Consider the following 24,452-nt stretch of genomic DNA (forward strand, 5'->3'; position numbering starts at 1 on the left):
TCATCAAGGTTGAGATTTCAAGAGCTAGATGCAAGGGTTGGACTAGTGATCACTTGGTGGGATCTAAGGGAATAGTTTGGTACTTCATAAAGAATTCGGAGTGCTTGCCACCCAGTTAGAACAAAGACGTTCAACTTCAAGACGGGTGTAGAAACAAGATTTGGGATCCGGGCATACAAGAGGATCAACTTTGGGAGCTCAAAGCTTGTGAAGAACTCCCTCAAGGCTTGGTGAATTCACTTGGAGATGTTGGAGCTTATTGGAAGTCCAAGCGTTGGTGAAAGTTTCTAAATGAGTTCAAGCACAAGCCACCATGACAAGGAGCTCACCAAATGTCCAACTTAAGGACTTTAACTAAAAGTGCTAGGTGGGAGACACCCCACCATGGTAAATTCTTTCTAATTTTCCTTTTATTTATATTAGTAATAAGTTATATTTTTATTTTTTTTGTTATGTTTATTTCGTTTAATTAATGGGTTAGTTGTTTAATAATTTCTGGAGTTGAAAAAAAAAGTGCCTCCGACACGTAAACGTCAATGACGCGCACGCGTCATATGGAGGATCGCTCTCTATTAAATTAAACAGAGAGTTACGCTGGAACTGTGCGGGAGGGGTGCTTGGCGCACAAGCCCACCCACGCGTACGCGTGACCCACGCGTATGCGTCTCCTGCACTTTCGTCAATCCACCTGTATGCGTCAGCGACGTGTTCGCGTGGTTTGAAAATTCGGCGTCATTGGTGAATTGAACAGAGAGTTGGCCTGCCATAGTGCTGGAATCGCGCGAGTGGTCACGCGTCACGTGTCAGTGTTTGTTTTTGGCCATCAACGCGTACGCGTGGGCGACGCTTACGCGTCGCATGGCTATTTCTGTTTTCACGCGCACGCGTGACCGGCGTGCACGCGTCGCGTCCGCTTCCTATTTTTCATTTCTTACTTCTTTCTTCCCTCCTTTCTCCTTCTTTCTTCCTTCTTTCTTACTTTCTTCTTCTTTATTTCTTTAACTTCTCATCCTTATTCTCTTTCATTCTATTTTATTTAATTTATTTGAATACTTTCATTAACTGCATTTTAATCTTGTGCATACTTTTATTTTCTTTTCTAAGTTTATTATTTTTCCATTGGTGTTAAATGTTCTTATTGAACTGTTGCATCTTTTCTTGCGTTATTTTGGTGATTCGTGACTTGTTTTAAATTGTTGGGTATTATTATTCATAGGTCAATGCTAATCTTTTATGACAATTGTTTTCCTTTTGCATTGATATGAAGTTATATTGTCTTTCATTACCCACACTCTCTCCCCCATTGTTGCAATTTTTGCACTATTGATATGCCATTTGCTTCTACTGTTTTCTCACTTGCATGTTGTAGCTACCATGTAATTGAGACCCTCATTATTTGGCATTGACTCACCCATACTTTATTTGTTTTCTTATCTTTGTTTGTGGGCTCTTCTTCTTCCTTTTTCTCTTCTTTCAGGATGGCCACAAAGAGGGAAAGGAAAAGCTTCTCAATGGGGCAACAGACAAGTCTATCTGCACAATCTTTGGAGAAAAGCATCAGTTGTAGCCACCCATCTACTTACACCTCTTTGCATGTTTGATTGCATGTTTGTTAGATTTTGTGCATATTTTACCACTACTTGGTTAGAGTGATAAGTTCTTTTTGAAGAAACTATCTTATAGCATTCCACTAATTTAAATTAAAATTTCTGTTAAACCTTGCTTGAAGAAATTTATTTTGGAACATGATTTAGAGCTCGAACACACAAAACCAGTGAGATTTTGAGCCTATTCGATTGGTTGCATTTTATCAACCAATATTTTAATTTTGGTGTGTGTTGTTCTCTCTAAAATTGTGATCTTTGTCTTGCTTAATTCTATATTTCCATTGTTTGATGTATGCACGCACTTATATGATTGAGGCCTTATTTCACTAAGCTTACATACCTATATGGCATTAACCTTTTCATTATCCTTTGTAAACCAATGTTGAGCCTTTTAACCCCATTTATTCTTTACTTTAGCTCATCACTACTCTAAGCGGAAAACAATAATGTCGTTAATTTGAATCTTTGGTTAGCTTAGACTAGTGAGAGTGTTCATGATTTAAGTGTGGAGAAGTTGGGTTTGGAAATATTTGGTTTGAGAATTGGGTGTTGTATATTCTTGTGAAAATGTGGAAAACAATAGTTGAGCATATATTCTTGCATTCAATATCTTAATCGTATGCATTGAGAAAAACAAAAGAAAAGAAAAAAATAAAAAGAAAAAAAAAGAAAAAAAAAGGAGAAAAAGAAAAGAAAAAAAGCAAATAATAAAAGGGGACAAAATGCCCCAAAGTAAATGGTGATAGTAATGCATATGTACTGTACTCGAAATTAGGATGCATGAATATGTGGAAAATATGGTTAATGGATAGTTAGGTTTTGTACTTTGATTACATAGATTGTCCTAAGTTAGGTGGAAAGTTTGGGTTAATCAAGAATTCAGATTTTAGTCCACTTAACCAAAGACATTCCTACCTTGACCCTAACCCCATTACAACCCTTAAAAGACCTCTTGATATGTGTAATTGTGCATCAAATTATTTGTTGATTGGTAGAAGAAGAGCAAGCCTTAGAAAGCAAGGTTAGTAGAGAATTGAGAGAATCGAACCTTAAATACTTGAGTGATTAGAGTGTATACACTTTCGGTGAGGGTTCGATGCTCGATTCTTTGTTCCCGACTTTCATGAGCTATTTTCTTCTGCAAGTCTACTTGTACTTTATTTTGAGATTTGAATTAGTGGAATCCAATTTATATTTATTCTTGGAGAATTTATTTACTTTTAAACCAAGTAGGAAAGAGCATTTTTCATTTAGTTGCATTCATATAGATAGGTTGCCACTACCTCAAATATGGGCTTTAGCAACGCCAAAATTTGTAACGCCTAAAAACTGTTCTTTTAGATGATTTTAGACAACGGTTTTTTAAAGTGTTGCTGCTGAAGTTTAATTTTTCACTACATTATAGCAACAAAATAAAACTGTTCTCTTTGACTATTTTAAAGAATGGTTTTTTATTGTTGTTTAAATATTTGTACAAAAGATACACATAAAAACCGTTGCCAATATTGTAACACTTTAAAACAGTTCTATTAGATTATTTTAGAGAACGGTTTTTACAATGTTACTGTTGAAGTTCAACTTTTCACTACGTTATAGCAACAAAATAAAATCGTTCTCTTTGACTATTTTAAAGAACGGTTTTATAAGCATTACATCAATTTTTTTATTAAGAAATAATTTTCTAATGTTGTTTAAATAATTTAACAATTATTATTTATGGAGAAAATAAATTTAAAACAAATATTAGTTTTTGTTCCATTCAATTCCCGCTCTAAAATTTAACATATAATTTTATTATAATTGAATATTTTGCATAATTTTAGTGACCGAAAAAAATAATAAAAAATTGTACAGTTTAATTTGAGTAACTTTTATTATGAAAAAGTTATGACTTATTTTATTGATATGAACTCTTTATTTTTAGAAATTAATCAATTTAGAGTAATTAAATTAGTTTTATTGATATTTAGAGTTAAGTTAGTTAATATTCTTGTGTAATTTTTATAATTGGTTATTTCACATAATTTAAAATTAAAAATTCAATAATGAAAGAACTATATATAATTTAATTTAAGTAATTTCTATTATAAATAAATTATTATATAGTTTATGCTAACTCTAACTCCCAAATAAATTCCTAATTTTATAATGTCTAACCCTAACATAATTTAAATACACACACAGTTACAAAAGGGGAAACAGAGAGAAGGGGAAATGAGAGAAAAGGGGGAGCTCGAAGGGGGATCAGAGAACGGAGGAGAGGGGAAAGGAGAGGCACTGCCGGTGGTGACCACAGCCACCGTCGCCACTGACCTTGAGGGGAAAACAAGAGTGAGAGAGAGAGACACGCACAGAATGCGCGACACGAGGAAGAAAAGGAGCTTATTTTCGTTGCCGCCGTCGCCGCACCTTTGCCGTTGCTGCCGTTGATGGAAGCCGCCGTTGTCGCTGGAAGGAACCAAACAGGGAGAGGAGATCACTGTTGATGTTGCCGCAGAGAGAAAGGAAGGAACGCGTGTGAGAAAGTGACGCAACAGAGGAGGAGTCATTCCTCTGCCGCCGTCGCCTCCAGAATTTCTGGTCGCCGCCGTCGTTCATGATGAGCTGGTTGTGCCCTAGCTACCAGAACCACTATTTCTGAACTCTTATTGCTCTGTAACAATCCTATAGATCAGGCAAGTCAATTTTTTATTGTGAATACTTTTTTCAAATCGTGTTCTGTGTAGCTTGTAGGAACATGTGGTTTCATGAGGCTAGATTATAAGTTTCAAGTTCAAGTCTCATCTTGATTGTGTCATGTAACTCAGTGAGATTTTTTTTATGAAAATACTACCTTACAGGTTTTTCATTATTTCTTAATTGGAAAACTTCATGTGTGTCAATTTATTTCGATACACCTGCCATTATAGCTGAGGTGAATTCTCATTTTATTTTTGTGTGAATTGTACTTTTATTGCTAATCTTTCTGCTGTTTGATTTAGGTGTATGATAATGAAATTATGATCATGAAGTAATGATCATGTGAATGTTTGATTAATGTGTGGTGAGTATGGTAGAATGCTATTCGCGAAGGATACAGACGGTATACCCCTAGCTGGAACATTTGAATTGTGCAGAGCGATTTGTCATAAGTTGAAGGGTTAGCTAATTTATGCACTTTAATTTTTTGTGTTTTGGTTACTTTGGTTAAGTTTTATTTTTACTAATTTTTTGAGATGGGGGCTTATGTGGCTTTTGACAATTTTCCTGAATTTTTATTGCAGAGGAGAATGGAATTACATATACTCTTGATCAGATTGTGGTAAGCAATGGAGCAAAGCAGAGTGTTGCTCAGGCAGTGCTTGTAGTTTGTTCTCCCGGCGATGAGGTATGTTATGGCTCTTTACCTTACTTGTGAAGACATTATGCCAGTTAAAGAAAAATGGTGAGTGTGCTTTAAATTAGTGTTGAAATACAGGGTTAGGGGATAAAATTGACTTCACCATTTAATATCTTGTTTTTCATTGCTTTTGAATTTTTGGGGGTGAAATTTCTATTGTGATTCAAAGACCAAACAAAGGGTGCAATAAAATTTGTGTTAGTTTTTCTTATAGATCAGAGATCTTTGTAGAAAAGATAAAGTATAGGAACTCTTTAGGGTTTTTTTTTCTGAATTTGTTCATGAAATTGCTGTTTGATTTATTCTTTTGTTTATCAGAACTCTTTTTTTTCCTTCTCAAATTGAATGTGGATTGCAGAAGTGTGAATTGAATTGTGTTGTCTTTTCTCTTCTACAGGTGTAATTCTTGACATTTTTTATTTTCTTCTTACTTCAGACTTGTTTTCAAAGCAGACAACCTTGGTTGGGAAATATTGTCAATTGCAGTGCCTTCTGCTATGGCTTTGACAGTTGATCCTATTACTTCACTGGTTGACACAACATTCATTGGCCGAATAGGTATATATTCCACCATTAACTCCAAGTTTGCTAAGTGTCTCATAGCAGAAAATATAAAAAAGGAGATAGAGATAAGATAAAATGGTCATGTCTATTTATATCCATGTATCTGTCTCTTTCTTAAAACAAGTTTGTGTCTGCCAATATTTTTGTGTTTCTGTCCTAAGATAGCATAATTTATAACAACTTCAGCATAATTTATATTTTGAATGATAATGTTCTATTATAACTAAATTATGCATACCTTTTACAAGTAAAAGGTGAACCAAACATATCCTTGAGCTATATGGATCAAGAAAAACTTACATTATGGTAGAATTCAATTGAAGTTTTCTTTGGAAAAACTGAGATTTAATTTAATTCCTTGAGCTTATTAACGTTCTTGATCAACACAAGAGTCAAAATCATATATTGACTTTTTCTATGGAATTAAATGATGGTTTATTAGTAACAAATCTTCCATCTTGCTTAATCAGCACAACTGGACTGAAGCACAAGAATAATTGTTAATGGCAGCCTCTTTAGACATATTTTACAATCTCAAATGATGCTTTACTTGTCTTTTCATTGGTAGTTTGTTTCTTCTTGTATTATATTTAAATGAGATTATTAATTTGCTTGACCAAATTAATATTAGCTATTATGACCTAGCTATTAATAAGGAAATTCATAAGAAAAATCACTAACAGCTATCTTTTTTTCCCTCATCCCCTCTCTCTATAGTAAGCATTAGGTTTAGTATTATATTTAATTTGCTATTTTTTGTTCACAGGAAAATCATTATGAAGGCGAGAGAGAACTTAATCACATATTGTGAAGATCAAACACTAGAGAGTAAAAATTACCAATTTGTGGAGATGATGGGGAGTCTATTTGCTATTGTAATATATCAAATCTTTTTGTTTATAATTAGATATTGTTATGACTTAAACTTTTCTTATGTGATTTTAAAGTATCATAGTTTATTTGACTTCTAAAATCTTTGTTTTTATAGGTCACAAACATGTATAAATCTTATAAAGTACGTTATAAATCAAATATTCAATTAGTTTTCTTTAGTGATTTGATTCAAATAATTGAATATTAATCTATTGACACTAAAAAATAGTTGAAATATTAATTTCAATGCAACATGAGAAAACTATTGTAAATAAAGAAATATATAACTAGAAAACACCGTTGTCAAAAGTTGCCAAAGACAATGGTGTTAAAACCGTGGTCAAAGGCAGTTACAAAATGGCAATGGTATTAAAACCGTTGCAAAAAAAAACACCAAAGGCAACACTTTTAAACCGTTGTCTTTGTGAATAATAAAATTACAACAGTTTAAAACTATTGTCTATCTAGTTATGGTTTTAAACCGTTACGTGATGATAGAAAACGGTTCTAAACCGTTGCCTATCCAGTAACGGCTGTAAATCGTTCTCTAAAAATTGTTGTCAAAACCGTTGCCTATGCCAGTAACTATGGCAACGGTTTTTTTGGCTGCCGTTGCCTTAGGTAAAAAACCATTGCCTTTGAGCATTGGCAACGGCCGTATATACCACAGGTCAAAAACCGTTGCCAAAGCGTTGCCTAAAGTTTTAGCAACGGTTTTTCGATCTATGGCAACGGTTTTTGACCGTTGCGAAAACCCTTATTTGTTGTAGTGTGCATTTCATAAGTTTTACCATTCCTCTTCACTCCTTTATAGCTTATCTTGAGCTTAGCATGAGGACATGCTAATGATTTAAGTGTGGGGAGATTTCCCATTTTTAGGATTTATCTTGTGCTTAATTTAGTAAATTTTATCCATTATTCTCACACTTATTCATATAATTCGTATATTTTACATTTTCCTTCCTAATTCTGTACTATGATTGAAAACATGCTTCTTTGGCCTTAAATTTGTTAACTTTAATCTCCTCTTATTACCATTCGATGCCGTGATATGTTTGCTGAGTGTTTTCATGGTTTATAGGGAAGGAATGGCTTAAAGGATGGAAATGAAGCATGCAAAAGTGGAAGGAACGCAAGACAATGATGTTTTGAGAAGCTGGCAGCGACACGTACGTGTGATCGGGATTTTGTCAAGCAACGCGTACGCGTGGGCGACGCGTACGCGTGACAAAGCATCACGTGCTGCAGATATCAAAAAATGCTGGGGGCGATTTCTGGGCTGTTTTGGCCCAGTTCCAAGCCCGAAAACATAGAATAGAGGCTGCAGAGTGGGAGAATCAAAGAGACACACCTCATTATTCACACATTAGGTTTTAGATGTAGTTTTCTATAGAGGGAGACTCTCTCCTCTCTCTAGGTTTTAGGATTTCTTTTTGTTCTTCTCAATTTCAGACTTTTTATCTTAGTTTAATTTAGTTTTTTTCTACCCTTACTTGTTTTAGCACTTTAGTTATCTACTTATCTTATTGATTCCTTGATTTTGCCCATTTAGTTTATGAACTCCTATGTTACTTTCAATTCCCTTTTAATGCAGTTTTATATTTCATATTTATTGCTCCTTTCTTCGTTTGTTATTATTGAATGCTTGCAATTGTTAGTCTTAAGTTTTATTATTCCCTGATAATTTTCTGTACTTTTGTTTTGTGTCCACCAAGTGTTTGATAAAATGGTTGGTTGGATTTTAAATTAGATTTTTATATTCTTAGCTTGGATTGATTAATTGGAGACTCTTGAATTATCAAAGGTCTTTAATTGATTGGTGATTGAGTCTTGCTAGTTGGCTTGAGCTTCACTAACGCTAGTCTTTGACTAGGACTTGTGAACTTAAGTTAACTTTACCCACTTGACTTTCCTTCATTATTAGAGGCTAACTAAGTGAGAGCAAAAGGCAATTACCATCACAATTGACAATGATAATGAGGATAGGAAATTCAATTATCAACTCTTGCTAGAACTTTTCTTAATTGTTAGTTTATCTACCTGTTATTTACATTCCTTGCTTATTAAACCCAAAACCCAAAAAGATACTTTTCCATAACCAATTATAAGTACACTTTCCTGCAATTCCTTGAGAGACGACTCGAGGTTTAATACTTCGGTTAATTTTATTGCGTTTGCTTGAGTGACAAATAAATTAAATTTGATTGAGGTTTAATTGTTAGTTTAGATCTATACTTGCAACGCGATTATTTTTGTAAAATTCTTTACCAATTATTTTTCCACCATCACCACTCTTCTCTTATCTGTCTAGATAAGTGTTGTATAGTTTGACTCAATTGTGCTTCTATAGCTCTGTTAGAGGCTCAGGCTTCTTGCAGCATCTCTTGAGGTTTCAATATTTGTTGTACAAGGGAGTGTAGCTGCTGAGTTAAAGACTCATTCTGTTTCAGAGAGTTAGATTCAGTGGTCACTATCTTGACCTCTCCTTTTATTGAAGTCTCACTAGATGAGTACAGATGCTGATTGTTGGCAACTATCTCAATGAGCTCGTGAGCTTCCTCTATTGTCTTTTTCATGTGGGTTGAACCACCAGCAGAATGGTCTAAGGACATCTTAGCCATATCTGTGAGTCTGTAATAGATGTCTAACTTTACCCAATCTGAAAATATTTCAGTAGGGCATTTTCGTAGCATCATCTTGTATCTCACCCAAGCATCATAAAGGGATTCAGTATCTCCTTATTTGAAGCCTTGGATGTCCAGTCTCAACTGAGTCAGCTTTCTTGAAGGAAAGTATTGATTAAAAAACTTGTCCATTAGCTGATTCCATATTTTGAAGCTAGACTTGGGTTGGTTGTTGTAACACCCTACCATACAAAGTCTTATGCTTAAGTCATAATTCAGAGATGACAAGGTATTACGACCTCTAAAACAAAAATTTAGTACATATAGTAGTATGAATAATTGATTATAACTAGGAGCCTTTGTAGAAAAAGGGGGTAAACACAAACCGTAACTCAAACGGGCAACACTCCGATCGATACCGTAACGAACCGGGATAAGCTAACGCGAGATCATATATATAAAGAGTGTCAAAAACAAGAATATCAAGACTCAAAACTCGACTGCGAAGAGAACCGGTCCGAGCATAGCAATATATACATATGATAAAATAAGGAAAACCCCAAGGAAAACCCAAAGGGACATAAATATCGAAAACCTAATCTCCAAAATCCCCTCTAGAAGGAGTCATCACAGTTTGTATTATTTAATGGAGATAAAAGTAACTAAACAAGATATATAACCCCAAATAGAATCCCGAGAACAAAGGATCTTCGCCAATCCAGAAGTCTCCAGCATGCCTCAACGAGAAGCCTTGCGTCCTGCATCTGAAAACCACAAAATCCGCATGGGTGAGAACCAGAGGTCCCCAGCACAGTAACAGCTTCCACATATATAATACATAATAATAGTCCAATCCCAAGATAAGATCAAGACCGATCATCGGTAAGCAGATTAAATTATGGACAAAATCACGCTGCTTGAACCTGAACGAAACTTTCGGGCATCCTAGCCTAGTTACCATGGCCTCATGGGTAGCATTATACACTTTTAAGTCATAACCTAAGGTTACGATCTTCAATCCTAATTCATGGGCTTTCTCAAATGCTATAAATGAATGCGATGCTCCCGAATCAAATAGAGCATTTAAAGTTTGACCAGCCATTTCACAGTTACCTCGAATGAGTGTCTCAGATCCTTCTGCACCCACAGCTGAGGTGGTGAACACCCGACCAGTCTGTTGTGCTTTCCCAGCACCTTGTTTCTGCTTCTCCGGACAATTTGCAGCTCTATGCCCCGCCTTTCCATAATTATAGCACAAACCCCATCCGGCCTTGCATGGTACTCCCGGATGGTGACTTCCACACCTAGTACAAGCTTGATCATTTTGAGGCTGCTTCCCAAACCTTTTCCATTGGGAGTAGTTGTTGTTGGGCCTCCTAAAAGAACTTCCCCTCTTAAAAGGCGGACCTCTAGGTGCAAAGCTCTTCCCTCAGTTCTGCGAAAATGATCCTTTGTGACTTCTTTTCTCAGCGGTTGCCCTCTTCACACACTCCTCAGCAACCTTACACTTGTTCACCAGCTCGGAGAAAGTCCTAATCTCCATTGGCCCCACTAAACTGAAAATATCATTCCGGAGTCCTCCTTCATACTTAACACACTTCTATTCCTCATATTCCACCAGAGTCCCTTGACACATACGAGAGAATCTGAACAGCTCCTCAAAATTGTCAGTATACTCAGATACGGACATAGTACCCTGCTTCAGCTGCAACAATTCAAGCTCCTTGGCTGTCCTGGCAGAAGTCGGAAAGTACTTCTTATAGAACTCCTCTTGGAAGACGTCCCAGGTGATATAATCATCACCCTGCTGCAGAAGGCATCGAATACCCTGCCACCAATGCGACGCTTCAACAGTGAGCAAATAGGTAGCAAACTCCACACGCTGCCCTTCAGGTACCACCTGCGCTTGCAGTGCTCGTTCCATAGCCTGAAACCATGTATCGGCCTCAGTCGGGCTAGTAGTTCCCTTGAACTTTGGGGTATTAACCTTCAAAAAGTTCGCCAGTGTCATCGGACCCTAAACTCCACCTCCGTCATTACCATGGTTGTTCATCTGTTGACCAAGAGCCTCAGCAGTGGCTTGCATAACAGCAGCCATGTTCTCTAACGCAGTCATAAAGTTCACAAGGTCATTAGGGTTATTCTCCGGTGCACGAGCATTAGTACGACCTCTCCCACGACCTCTACCGCGTACACGAGACACCATCTGGTTCCTCTACACACCAAACAATCGATATTAAGTTGATCTGTCTAACCACCTCTTTGCTTGGTCTTTAACAGCAAAGGAAAAAAGCATCAGTCTGTAGACATCCTGGTCTACTCCCTCAGTGTATACTGTGTCAGCTAATTACAGAAATTCTACAAGGAATTCCATGGGCTCCTCTTGAGGAAGTCCCTGAAACTGGCAGTTTTGCTACACTAGAGTGATTAACTGTGGGTTGAGCTTAAAGTTAGCTACTCCAATAGGGGGTATGCTAATGCTACTTCTAGAGAAGTCAGTAGTGGGGGCTGTATAAGACCCCAAAGTACTTCTGAACTGTTCATCCCTATTCGGGTTCAGAGTAAACTCTTCTAGTTCCTATACACTCAGTCAAAAAATAAGGAAATGGGAAGGTGTGTCTCTATATCAGAGTATAAAGCAGTCCAGTAAGATGTCTTGAGAAAACAAGAAGAATGAAGGTAGAGGGAGAGAGATGGAATTCGAATTTTTGAAATTAAAATTTTTTTATTTAATTATTAATTTCGAAAAAAGAAAGAAAAATAAAAGAAAATTTTAAGACAACTAATTACTTAAAAAGATTTGACAATTTTAAAGGTGGTTTTCGAAAAAAGAAGAGAGAGAAAGAAGTAGTTGATTTTCAAAAATAGAAGAGAGAGAGAGGTAAGAATTTTTGAAAAAGAAGAAAGGGGAATAAGTTAGGAAGTTTTGAAAAAGAGGAAAGAGAAAGAAGAGTAGAAAAGAGAATAAGATAAGACAAGTAAGTAACTAATCAATAAGATTTGAAAGTAAAGTAAAAGATTTGAATTTGAAAATTGAAGATTGAATTTTGAAAATTAAATTTTTGAAATTTGAAATTTGAATTTAAAAATAAAGTAAAAGAAAGATTAAGATTTGAAAGAATAAGTCAACAATATAAGATAAGATTTGAAAAGATTTTGAAAAGGATTTAATTTTGAAATTTGAAATTGATTCAAGATAAGATAAAGATTTGAAAATGTGAAATTTAAAATTTGAATTTAAAATAAAATAAGATTTAAAATTTAAAGATTTTGAAAAAGATTTGAAAAGATAAGATTTGAAATTTGAAATTTGAAAAAGATTTGATTTTGATTTTGAAATTTTGAAATTTGAATTTAAAATTTTGAATTTTGAAAATTGAATTTGAATTAGGATACCATAAGATTTTAAAATTTGAATTTTAAAATTTAAATTTTAAAATAAGATAAGATAAAGATTTAAAAAAGATTTGATTTTTGAAAAGATTTGATTTTGAAAGTCAAATTTAAGATAAGATAAGATAATAATTTGAAACTCAATAATAGATAACAAAAGATAAGATAAAGATTTGAAAAAATTTTGAATTTTAAAATTTAAAAGAAAGATAAGATAAGAAAGAATCAAATTAAAAGAAACATATGATAAGATATAAAAAGATAAGATTTGAAATTTGGTTTTTGAAATTAAGATAAGATAAGATAATGATTTTGAAATTAAAATATGAAATTTTTCTTGAAATTTTCGAAAATAATTTTTAAATAAGGATAAAAAAGATATTTTTTCATTTTTTGAATTAATGAAGAAAGAAAAAAATAACCAAAAGACACCAAACTTAAAATTTTTAGATCTAAGATACTAAATTTTCGAAAATTGAAAGGAAAAACACCAAAAGACACCAAACTTAAAATTTTTAGATCAAAACAAGAAAAGAAACAAGAACAACTTGAATACCAAGAAAGAACACTCGAGAACAATTTTTTGAAAAATTAAAGGAGAGAAAAATCAAAAAACACCAAAGAGACACCAAACTTAAAAATTTTAAAATCAAACAAAGAAAATAACCAAGAATAATTCGAATATGAAGAAAGAAAAACAAAGAACGGGTTAAAAAGAGATGAAACCCAAAGTGACCAAGAGACACCAAACTTAAAGATTGAACACAAGACTAAAAAAAAGACAAAGATTACTATAGAAAAGAAAAGGCTTTGAAAAATTTTTGAAAAAAAAAAACAAGAAATAGGTAAGACTCAAAGTAAAAAAAATCAAAAGAAAATACATAGCCAAAAACAGAAAAGGTTTTGAAAATTTTTTTGAAAAGAAAACAAAAGACACAACCAAAAGAAAAGATCAAGATAAAAAAGAAAAGCAAAGATTTTTGAAAAATTCTTTGATTTTTTCGAAAAAAAATGAAAATAAAACTTGGTGCACGAATTCCCACACTCCGTACAACTGAACCAGCAAGTGCACTGGGTTGTCCAAGTAATACCTGAGTGAGTCAGGGTCGATCCCACGAGGATTGTGGTTTGAAATAAGCTATGCTTATCTTGTAAATCTTAGTCAGGCGGAAAGAAGAAGTAGGTATGTTGTTTAAAGCGCATACAATTGGAATAAGATGGAATTACAATGTTTGATTATAACGAGTGATAAGAAGATGATTAAGGCTTGGAGATGCTTTGTTCTTCTAGAAAACTCTGGTCTTACTGTCTTCTTCAACTGTGAATGATTTTTCTATGGCAAGCTGTATGTGATCAACGCCGGTTGAGAGGTCGCTAATGCTCCTCCAAATCTGAACCCCAGGGTTAATGTGGATCCATTCTGATTGAGCGTGAAGCTCCTGTAGTCCATTCTCCTTAGTGATCCTACTTAAAATGCCACAGACAAGGTCGAATCTTATGAATCAGAGAATGTTGTTCCTTTGGGTTCTAGCCTCTACCACAAACACTGTAATCTCCCCATACCTCGGTTGAACTAGTGTCTCGAGAAAGACGCACTCTGAACCCATATAGAATGAAATAACCTTGTTCCAGTTCAACTTATTCATAATGATGAAGAACGAAGATACATCTTAGAATCGAGAATCAAACACGGATTGAAAAGAAACAGTAATACTTTTATTGATCAATAAACCTCAGCAGAGCTCCTCCCCTCAACCTAGGAGGTTTAGAAACTCATAATGATAGAAAATACAATGATAGAATTCTAAATATGGCATAAAGGTCTGTAAATGATGTAAAAGTTCTCAAATAAATACTAGATTAATGACTAAGGATTACATAAGAAGGGTAAAACAGTCTTTTAGTGCTAAAATCTACTTTTGGGGCCCACTTGGTGAGTGTTTGGGCTAAGATTGATTGAGATCCACGTGCTAGGAGGCCTCTAGGGCGTTGAATGCTGGTTAGGGGGTCCTTTATGGGCATTAGGCGTTGGTCTCTTCTCCTTTCCGCATTGGACGCCAGAATAGGGCAGGAGGCTGGCGTTGAATGCCAGTTTTGGGCCTTTAATTCTGAAGCAAAGTATAGAATATTATATATTTCTGGAAAGCTCTGGATGTTAGCTTTCCACAGCCATTGGGAACACTCTATTTAGACTTCTGTAACTCTAGAAAAGCTCTTTCGAATGCAAGGAGATCAGATCCGGACAGTATCTGCAGTGCTTTCTCTGTCTCTGGATCAGACTTTTGCTCCAGCTCCTCAATTTCAGCCAGAAAATACTTGAAATTACATGAAAACACACAAAAAGTGTATAAAATATCCGCTCATCAGCCCCCATTCTTATTTTACCATTTTTTTAAACTTTTGAAATAGAATGTGATGCTTCCGAAATTGGTATGGAAAAGCGAGCAATCGCCTATTTCAGTGAGAAGTTGAATGGAGCCCCTCTCAACTACTCAACTTATGATAAGGAACTTTATGCCTTGGTGAGAGCTTTGGAAGTGTGGCACCATTATTTGCTACCTAAAGAATTTGTGGTGCATACTGAACATGAATCCCTCAAACATTTGAAGGGCCAAGCGAAGTTGAACAAGAGACATGCAAAATGGATAGAATTCCTTGAATCCTTTCCATATGGAATCGCCTATAAGCAAGGTAAAGAGAATGTGGTTCCTGATACATCATCTGGAAGGTATTCCTTAATCACAACCCTTACTTCTAAGTTTTTAGGTTTTGAGTGTATGAAGAAATTGTATGCAACTGATTCTGATTTTGCCTTTATCTATGCTGCATGTGAACATGGTGCACATAACAAATTCTATAAGTATGATGGTTTTCTATTTTGGGAAAATAGGATTTATGTACGTACTTGTTCTATTAGGGAGCTACTTGTTCTAGAATCACATAGTGGGGGTTTGATAGCTCATTTTGGTGTGCATAAGACTTTGGATGTTTTATCTGAGCATTTTTACTGGCCCCAATGTGCAGTACGAACCCCACACTCTCATACAACAGTACCTGCAAGTGCACTGGGTCGTCCAAGTAATACCTAAGCGAGTCAAGATCGATACCACGAGGATTGTGGTTTGAAGCAAGCTATGGTTATCTTGAAGGTCTTAGTCAGGCAGATCAGAAAGTTGTTTGATGTTGTAAGAGTAATGTATGCCATAAAATCATCAATAGGAATATGAGAAAAGGGTAGAAGGTGTTGTTGGATACAGAATTGTGTGAGAATTATGGGATTATTATAATAGGGTGCTAATACTTTAAAGATAGAGTTGAGGATTGGAGTTGCTTTGCCTTTCTGAATTAACTCTGGTATTACTGCACTCTTTGCTTGAGTGATTTCTTCAATGGTAGGCTGTATATGATTAACACTAGTTTAAGCAGCTGCCAATACTCCTCTAGATCTGAACCCCAGGTTTAGTACGGATCCATTCTGATTGAGGGTGAAGCTCGTACAGTTCATTCTCCTTAATGTTCCTACTCAAAATGCCACAGACAAGGTCGGATCTTCTGGATCAGAGAATGCTGCACCTTGGGTTCTAGCCTCTACCACAGGGATCCTAATCTCCCTGGAAATCAGCTGAATTGATGTCTCGAGAAGTCCCCAATGAAGTTGTAGATTAGTCGTCTGAGAGATGTATAAACATAGTTGTTGGTTCGTCCTTGTCCGGTGAAAGACACATTTTGAACCCAAGTAGACGCGGGTGTTTGTCAGGCACGTTCGTCTTAATGTGATTAACAGAGCTAATTTGTTAGATCATCCTGTTCACCATGATGAAGATCGGATATACATCTTAGAATTAATCAAACACGGATCGAAGAGAAATAGTAATACTTTTATTAATTCATAGGACTCAGCAGGGCTCCTCCCCTCAACCTAGGAGGTTTAGAAACTCATACTGATGTGAAAAAAAAGTAGAACTCAAAAATAGTGTATAATATGCGTGATGTCCCTAATGATTATGTAAAATACACTTTAAATACTAAACAGATGACTGTAAGGGTAAAACAGTCTATTTAGTGCTAAAATCCACTTCTGGGGCCCACTTAATGAGTGTTTGGGCTGAGTTTTGATGAGATCCACGTGCTATGAGGTCTTTGGGGGTGTGGAATGCCAGCTAGGGGGTCCTCTTTGGGCATTTGTACATTGGTCTCTTCTTTTTGGGTGTTGGACGCCTAGAAGGGGGCAGGAAGCTAGCGTTGAACTCCAGTTTTGGGCCTTCTAATCCAAAACAAAGTATGGACTATTATATATTTATGGAAAGCTCTGGAAGTCATCTTTCCATAGTCGTTGAGAGCACTCCATTTGGATTTTTGTAGCTCCAGAAAAGCTCTTCTAAATGCAGGTAGGTCAGATTTGGACAGCATCTGTAGTGCTTTCTCTTTCTCTGAATCAGACTTCTGCTCCAGCTCCTCAATTTTAGCCAGAAAATACCTAAAATTGTCCAAAAATACAAAAACTCATAGTAGAATCCAAAAATGTGAATTTAACACTAAAACCTATAAAAACTCAATAAAAAATGATAAAAATTATATGAAAGTGATGCCAAAAAGCGTATAAAATATCTGCTCATCACAACACCTAATTTAAATCGTTGCTTGTCCCCAAGCAACTAAAAACACAGTAGGATAGAAAGAAAATTAAGATACAATAAATTTCTAAGTTTCAAATGAAGCTTAGATACAATCAGATAAGCGGGACTTAGTAGCTTTTTGCTCCTGAATAGTTTTGGCATCTCAATTTCCATTGAAACTCAGAGATGTTGGCATCCTTAGGAACTTAGAATCCATATGATATTATTGACTCTCTTAGTTAAGCTTATTTTTATTCTTGAATACAGCTTTCAGAATCTTGGTCGTGACCCTAAGCACCTTGTTTTCTAGTATTACCACCGGATACAATAATGTCACAGACACTTTAACTGGGTGAACCTTTTCAGATTGTGACTCAGCTTTGCTAGAGTCCCCAGATATAGGTGTCCAGAGTTCTTAAGCACACTCTTTTGCTTTGGACCACGACTTTAACTGCTCAGTCTCAAGCTTTTCACTTGACACCTTCATGCCACAAGCACATGGTTAGGGACAGCTTGGTTTAGCCGCTTAGGCCAGGATTTTATTTCCTTTGGGCCCTCCTATCCATTAATGCCCAAAGCCTTGGGTCCTTTTACCTTTGTCTTTTGGTTTAAAGAGTTACTGCCTTTTTCAATCTGCCCTCCTTTTCCTACATTTTTTGGCAGTAATGGATTTTTCTGCTTTTTATTTTTTTTCTTTTTCTTTTTGCCATTTTTTTCTTTCTTTTTCGCATGCTATATATATTTTTTCTTTTGCGACATGATTTTTCTTTTTCTTTTTGCTGCTTTTACTTGCTTCAAGAATCAATTTTTAGATTTTTCAGATTATCAATAATATTTTTCCTTTTTTCTTATTCTTTCAAGAGCCAACATTCTAATATTTCAACTTCAAATATGCACTGTTTAATCATACATTCAGAAATCAAAAGCAAATGACACCATATCAACATAATTAAACTATTCTTATTTTAAACTTGAAATTCATGCATCTCTCAATTCTTTTCCAAAAAATTTTCTTTTAAGCAAGGTGAGAGATATATGGAATGTTTTACAACTTTTAAGACATCAATGCAAATGATCATGCAACTAGAACAAGAGAACAAATAAATAAACAGACAGAAAATAGAAAAATAATAGGAAAGGGGTGTAAAGAGAACGAATCCACCTGAATAATGGTGGCTAGTGCTCCTCCTTGAGGATCCAATGTAGTGCTTGATCTCTTCAATGTCACTCCTTTGTCTTTGGCTAGTGCTCCATCCTCTTCTTCCATACTTAGACGTGGTAGAAGTCAAAAAGGAAAGCTTTTGCAACACCAAACTTAAGAGTTTTGCTCGTCCTCAAGCAAATATGAACAATGAGGATGAATAGGGTAGAAGAATGTGGGGTAGGTGGAGCTTCTGTAGGACCTACAGGTCCTGAGAGGCTGGGAAATCCAGTTTTTTTACTTCTCTGCATTGGCGTTTGAACGCCCAGGGATCGCTCCCTAGCTGGCGTTCAATGCCAGCAATGCTGCCTTGATGGGTGTTGAACGCCCAATAGGGATACCCTGGCTGGCATTCAACGTTGACACTCCATCCAGAGTGTTCTGTTTTCACTGCTGTGAAATTCTGTCTCTTGACTGAATGCTGCATATGATTATGACTCTAACAACTAAAAAAAAAAATGAAAGAAAATAAATATAGTTGAGTAAGGTTGGGTTGCCTCCCAACAAGCGCTTCTTTAACTTCACTAGCTTAACCTTTACTGTACTTAATTTAGTAACACTGTTGAGCCTCCTGGCTCTACATCTCCTTCAAGGTAATGCTTAATTCTCTGTCCATTGACAGTGAACCTGATTTCAGGATCTTTTCCTCAAAGTTCTATGTGTCCGTAAGGTGATACTCTTGTAATCACATACGGTCTCTTCCAGCGGAATTTGAGTTTTCCAGGGAATAATCTGAGCCTTGAGTTGAAGAGCAAAACTTTCTGCCCTGGTTTGAAGACTCTAGAAGCTATCTTCCTGTTATGCCACCTCTTTGCCTTTTCCTTATAGATCTTTGCATTCTCAAATGCATCTAAGCAGAATTCATCTAACTCATTTAGATGGAGCAGCCATTTTTCTCCTACTGCTTTAGCATCGAGGTTGAGGAATCTAGTGGCTTAATAGGCCTTGTGTTCTAGTTCCATTGGTAAATGACAGGACTTCCTATATACTAACTGATATGGTGAAGTTCCAATGGGGGGTTTTAGAAGCTGTTCTGTATGCCCACAGAGCATCATCAAGTTTTCTGGTCCAATCCTTTCTAGAGGCACTTACTGTCCTCTCTAGGATTCGCTTTAGTTCTCTATTGGAGACTTCAGCTTGCTCATTGGTTTAGGGATGATACGGTGTTGCTACTTTATGGAAAACTCCGTAACGGCTTAAGACAGAATCCAGCTGTCTGTTGCAGAAATGAGTTCCTCCATCACTGATTAGTGTCCTAGGGACACCAAATCTGCTGAAGATGTTCTTTTAGAGGAACTTCATTACTACTCTGGTGTCATTGGTGGGTGTTGCTATTGCTTCAACCCATTTAGACACATAATCTACTGCTACAAGGATGTAGGTATTTAAGTATGAAGGCAGGAATGGTCCTATGAAATCTATGCCCCATACGTCAAACAACTCAATCTCTAGGATTCCTTGTTGAGGCATGCTGTGACCATGAGGAAGGTTGCCAGCTCTTTGGCAACTATCACAGTTACGGACGAACTCTCTAGAATCCTTAAAAAGAGTGGGCCAGTAAAAGCCACTTTGGAATACCTTAGTGGCTGTCCGCTCACTTCCAAAGTGTTCTCCATAGTCAAAGCTATGGCAATGTGATGAGCGGATAATTTATACGCTTTTTGACATTGTTTTTAGTATATTTTTAGTAGGATCTAGTCACTTTTAGGGATGTTTTCATTAGTTTTTATGTTAAAATTCACATTTCTGGACTTTACTATGAGTTTGTGTGTTTTTCTGTGATTTCAGGTATTTTCTGACTGAAATTGAGGGACTTGAGCAGAAATCAGATTCAGAGGTTGAAAAAGGACTGCTGATGCTGTTGGATTCTGACCTCTCTGCACTCAAAGTGAATTTTCTGGAGCTACAGAACTTGAAATGGCGCGCTTCCAAATGCATTGGAAAGTAGACATCCAAGGATTTCCAGCAATATATAATAGTCCATACTTTGGCCAAGAATTGACGACGTAAACTGGCGTTCAACGCCAGCCTTCTGCCCAAATCTGGCGTCCAGCGCCAGAAAAGGATCCAAAACCAGAGTTGAACGCCCAAACTGGCACAGAAACTGGCGTTCAACTCCGGAGCCATTACCAGGGATTGTTCGAGCCTGGACATCACAATTTCGTGCACCAAGTTTTTGGCGCCGTTGCCGGGGATTGTTCGAGTCTTCGGCAAGCTTTTGGTTCGGTAACATCAGTGCTAGATTCCCTTTTGATCCGGCAGCAGCACCAAGTTTTTGGCGCCGTTGCCGGGGATTGTTTGAGTTTGGACAACTGACGGTTCATCTTGTTGCTCAGATTAGGTAATTTTCTTTTTATTTTCTTTTCAAAAATTTTTCAAAAATAATTTCAAAAATCTCTCATCTGTTTTCGAAAAAAAAATAAAAATGTTTTCAAAAAAATTTTCATTCAAGATTTTTAAGAATGAATTCTAGTGTTTCATGAAGCATGTGAAGCCTGGCTGGCTGTAAAGCCATGTCTAAATTTATTTGGACTGAGGCTTACACTTTGTTATCAAGATCAATATACTCTCGTGTTAAAGACTAAAGCTTGGCTGGCCATTGGCCATGTCTAGAGTTTTGGACTGGAGCTTTCATTGAAAGCTTGGCTAGCTAGTGAGCCATGTCTAATTCCTGGACTGAAGCTTTAGACTAACATGGCAAGATTCCTGGAATTCATATTAAAAATTTTGGAATCCTTATTTTTTCTTTTTCATACTATTTTCGAAAAAAAAACCCAAAAAAATTAGAAAATCATAAAAATAAAAAATATTTTGTGTTTCTTGTTTGAGTCTTGAGTCATATCATAAGTTTGGTGTCACTTGCATATGCATCTTGCATTTTTCGAAAATATCATGCATTCATAAGTGTTCTTCATGATCTTCAAGTTGTTCTTGGTAAGTCTTCTTGTTTGATCTTGATGATTTTTTGTTTTGTGTCTTTTCGTGTTTATTTATAAAAATTGAAAACGGAATCAAAAACAGCAGAAGGAAAATCACACCCTGGAGGAGCATCTGTCTGGCGTTCAGCGCCAGAACAGAGCATGGTTCTGGCGCTGAACGCCCAAAATGGGCAGCTTCTGGGCGCTGAATGCCAGAACAGGCATGGTTCTGGCGTTCAACGCCAGAAATGGCACACAGATGGGCGTTGAACGCCCAAAATGGCCACCAGCCTGGCGCTAAACGCCCAGAGTTGGATACAAAGGCATTTTTACATGCCTAAGGGTGCAGGGATGTAATTCCTTGAACACCTCAGGATCTGTGGACCCCACAGGATCCACTCAGGATCTGTGGACCCCACAGGATCATCTCAGGATCTGTGGACCCCACAGGATCCACTCAGGATCCGTGGACCCCACAGGATCCCCACCTACCTCCACTCACTTTTTCTCACCACTCTCTTTCACACAACCCCATAAATACTCTTCCCTAAAAGCCCTTCACCAATCACCTCAATCTCTCTTCCCCATTAAACCTTCACCACTCACATCCACCCACTCTTCCCAATAAACCTACCTCATAAACTCCACCTACCTTGTTTCTGGAGCTACAGAACTCGAAATGGCGCGCTTCCAAATGCATTGGAAAGTAGACATCCAGGGCTTTCCAGAAATATATAATAGTCCATACTTTGGCCAAGAATTGACGACGTAAACTGGCGTTCAACGCCAGCCTTCTGCCCAAATCTGGCGTCCAGCGCCAGAAAAGGATCCAAAACCAGAGTTGAACGCCCAAACTGGCACAGAAACTGGCGTTCAACTCCACAAATGGCCTCTGCACGTGCAACACTCAGGCTCAGCCCAAACACACACCAAGTGGGCTCCGGAAGTGGATTTATTCATCAATTACTTACTCATGTAAACCCTAGTGACTAGTTTATTATAAATAGGACCTTTTACTATTGTATTAGGCATCTTTTGATCATCTTAGGATCTTTGGATTACCTTATGATCCTTTGATCATGTTTTAGGGGGCTGGCCATCTCGGCCATGCCTGGACCTTCACTTATGTATTTTTAACGGTAGAGTTTCTACACTCCATAGATTAAGGTGTGAAGCTCTGCTGTTCCTCGCCATAGAATTTTTTGTGCCTCTTCTTTAGACACACAACGTCGGATTTTTCCATCCGAGCATCTCCTAAAGAGATATAGCTCATCCCATAGGTAATACTTTGCATCATGTATGAGTTTTCGAGCATGCTGCCTGGTAAACTCCTTGGGAATGAACTGTATAGACTTATAGTTTGCAATGTCTACAAACCAAGGTACTATCCGGATGGCAGAGCTGCTCATTTGGAAAGGATTCAGATATGTCAGTGGAGGGAGAAGAAGTCCCTACTACTGGCTCAATCCGGGACAAGTGATCAGCTACCTGATTTTCTGTCCCTTTTCTGTCTTTAAGTCTGGATTTAGAAACCTGCTTAGTGAGTAGATATTTTAGAGCAGCATGGTCAGTATAGATAATGACCTTAGATCCTACTAGGTAGGATCTAAACTTGTCAATGGCATAAACCACTGCAAGTAGCTTGTCATGCCTACTGTGCCAATTGCATGATCACTTGCATCACACATTAGCTCAAACGGCAAGTCCCAGTTGGGTGCAAAGATGATAGGAGCAGTGAGAAGCTTGGCTTATTTTAGAGTTTCAAAGGCATGTAGGCACTCTTAGTCAAAGACGAATGGAACATTAGTGGCCAAGAGATTACACAGGGGTTTGGCAATTTTAGAAAAATCTTTTATGAACCGCCTGTAGAATCCTGCATGTCCTAGAAAACTTCTGATTGCCTTGAAATTAGTAGGTGGAGGCAAGCGTTCTATCATTTCCACCTTAGCTTGATTCACTTCTATCCCCTTGTTTGAGATCCAATGCCCAAGAACAATGCCTTTAGTTACCATGAAGTGGCATTTCTTCCAGTTTAGAACTAGGTTTATTTCTTGGCATCTTTTCAGGACCAGGGTTAGATGATCAAGACAAGAGTCAAATGAGTCTCCATAAACAGAGAAGTTATCCATGAATACTTTAAGGAATTTTTCTACCATATCAGAGAAAATGGATAACATGCATCTCTGAAAGGTGGCAGGCGCATTGCACAGGCCAAATGGTATTCATCTATAGGCAAACATGCCAGATGGACATGTGAATGCTATCTTCTCTTGATCCTGTGGATCCACTGCTATTTGATTGTACCTGGAATATCCATCCAGGAAACAATAAAAAGCATGACCTGCTAGTCTTTCTAGCATTTGGTCAATGAAGGGTAAAGAAAAATGATCTTTCCTGGTGGCGTCATTGAGTTTTCTGTAGTCAATGCACATACGCCACCCTGTAACTGTCCTTTTTGGGATCAGCTCATTTCTTTCATTATGAACCATTGTCATCCCTCCCTTCTTAGGGATAACTTGGACAGGGCTCACCCAGGGGCTGTCAAAAATGGGATAAATAATCCCAGCCTCATAGAGCTTAGTGACTTCCTTCTGCACTACTTCCTTCATAGCTGGATTCAAATGCCTCTGTGGTTGTACCACTGGTTTGCCATTGTCCTCCAACAGGATTTTATGCATGCATCGGGCAGAGCTAATGCCCTTAAGGTCACTTATAGTCCACCTAAGGGTGGTCCTATGTATTTTGAGCACTTTAATTAGTCCTTCTTCTTCTTGTGGCTCTAGGGGCAGAGCTTATGATCACATGATAGGTGTCTCCTTCTCCCAGAAATGTATATTTCAGGGAGGAAGGTAATGGCTTAAGCTCAAGGTTTGGAGACTTTTCCTTTTCATCAAAGGTTTCCTCTGGATCAGGCTGGATATCATCAAGGATATCATCTAGCCCTTCCTTAAGGCTTTTGGCCATGTTGACCTCTGATGATTAGCGAATTTGCATGGGTTAGGAATTTAATTATCAAAATGGAATTGGCGTTGCAAGTATAGTCCTAACTCAACAAATTGACCATCAATAAAATATTATCACAATTCAAACCAAATAAAAACCGAGAGTATTTAACTCCCGGGTCATCTTCCCTAGGAGTTGCAATGAAGTGTACAATTATTGGCTATGAGAGAAAAAGAGCATGGGGATTGTGAATGAAAGCAATAGAGCAAGCAATATAAATAGCAAGGAAGCAAGTGATCATGCAAGATATTAAAAGGAAAGTAATTAAAAGTCA

At 36.9% G+C, this 24,452-nt stretch overlaps 1 protein-coding gene and 1 long non-coding RNA gene across 2 annotated transcripts; both read left to right on the forward strand.

Moving 5' to 3' along the window:
- LOC107628336 lies at positions 4,598 to 6,548 on the forward strand. Its single transcript, XR_002355549.1, has 4 exons — positions 4,598 to 4,746; positions 4,871 to 4,974; positions 5,423 to 5,544; positions 6,317 to 6,548. It is a non-coding gene; the product is annotated as an uncharacterized LOC107628336 (long non-coding RNA).
- LOC107627267 lies at positions 14,873 to 15,529 on the forward strand. Its single transcript, XM_016330117.1, has one exon. It carries the CDS (start codon positions 14,873 to 14,875, stop codon positions 15,527 to 15,529), a length of 657 nt encoding a protein of 218 aa, XP_016185603.1.

This window comes from Arachis ipaensis, chromosome B02, assembly GCF_000816755.2.
Source record: "Arachis ipaensis cultivar K30076 chromosome B02, Araip1.1, whole genome shotgun sequence".
Taxonomy (NCBI): domain Eukaryota; kingdom Viridiplantae; phylum Streptophyta; class Magnoliopsida; order Fabales; family Fabaceae; genus Arachis; species Arachis ipaensis.

What these genes read in the sequence shown, in the direction of transcription:
- LOC107627267 (XM_016330117.1), top strand. Translation starts at nt 14,873, where the DNA reads ATGGAAAAGCGAGCAATCGCCTATTTCAGTGAGAAGTTGAATGGAGCC.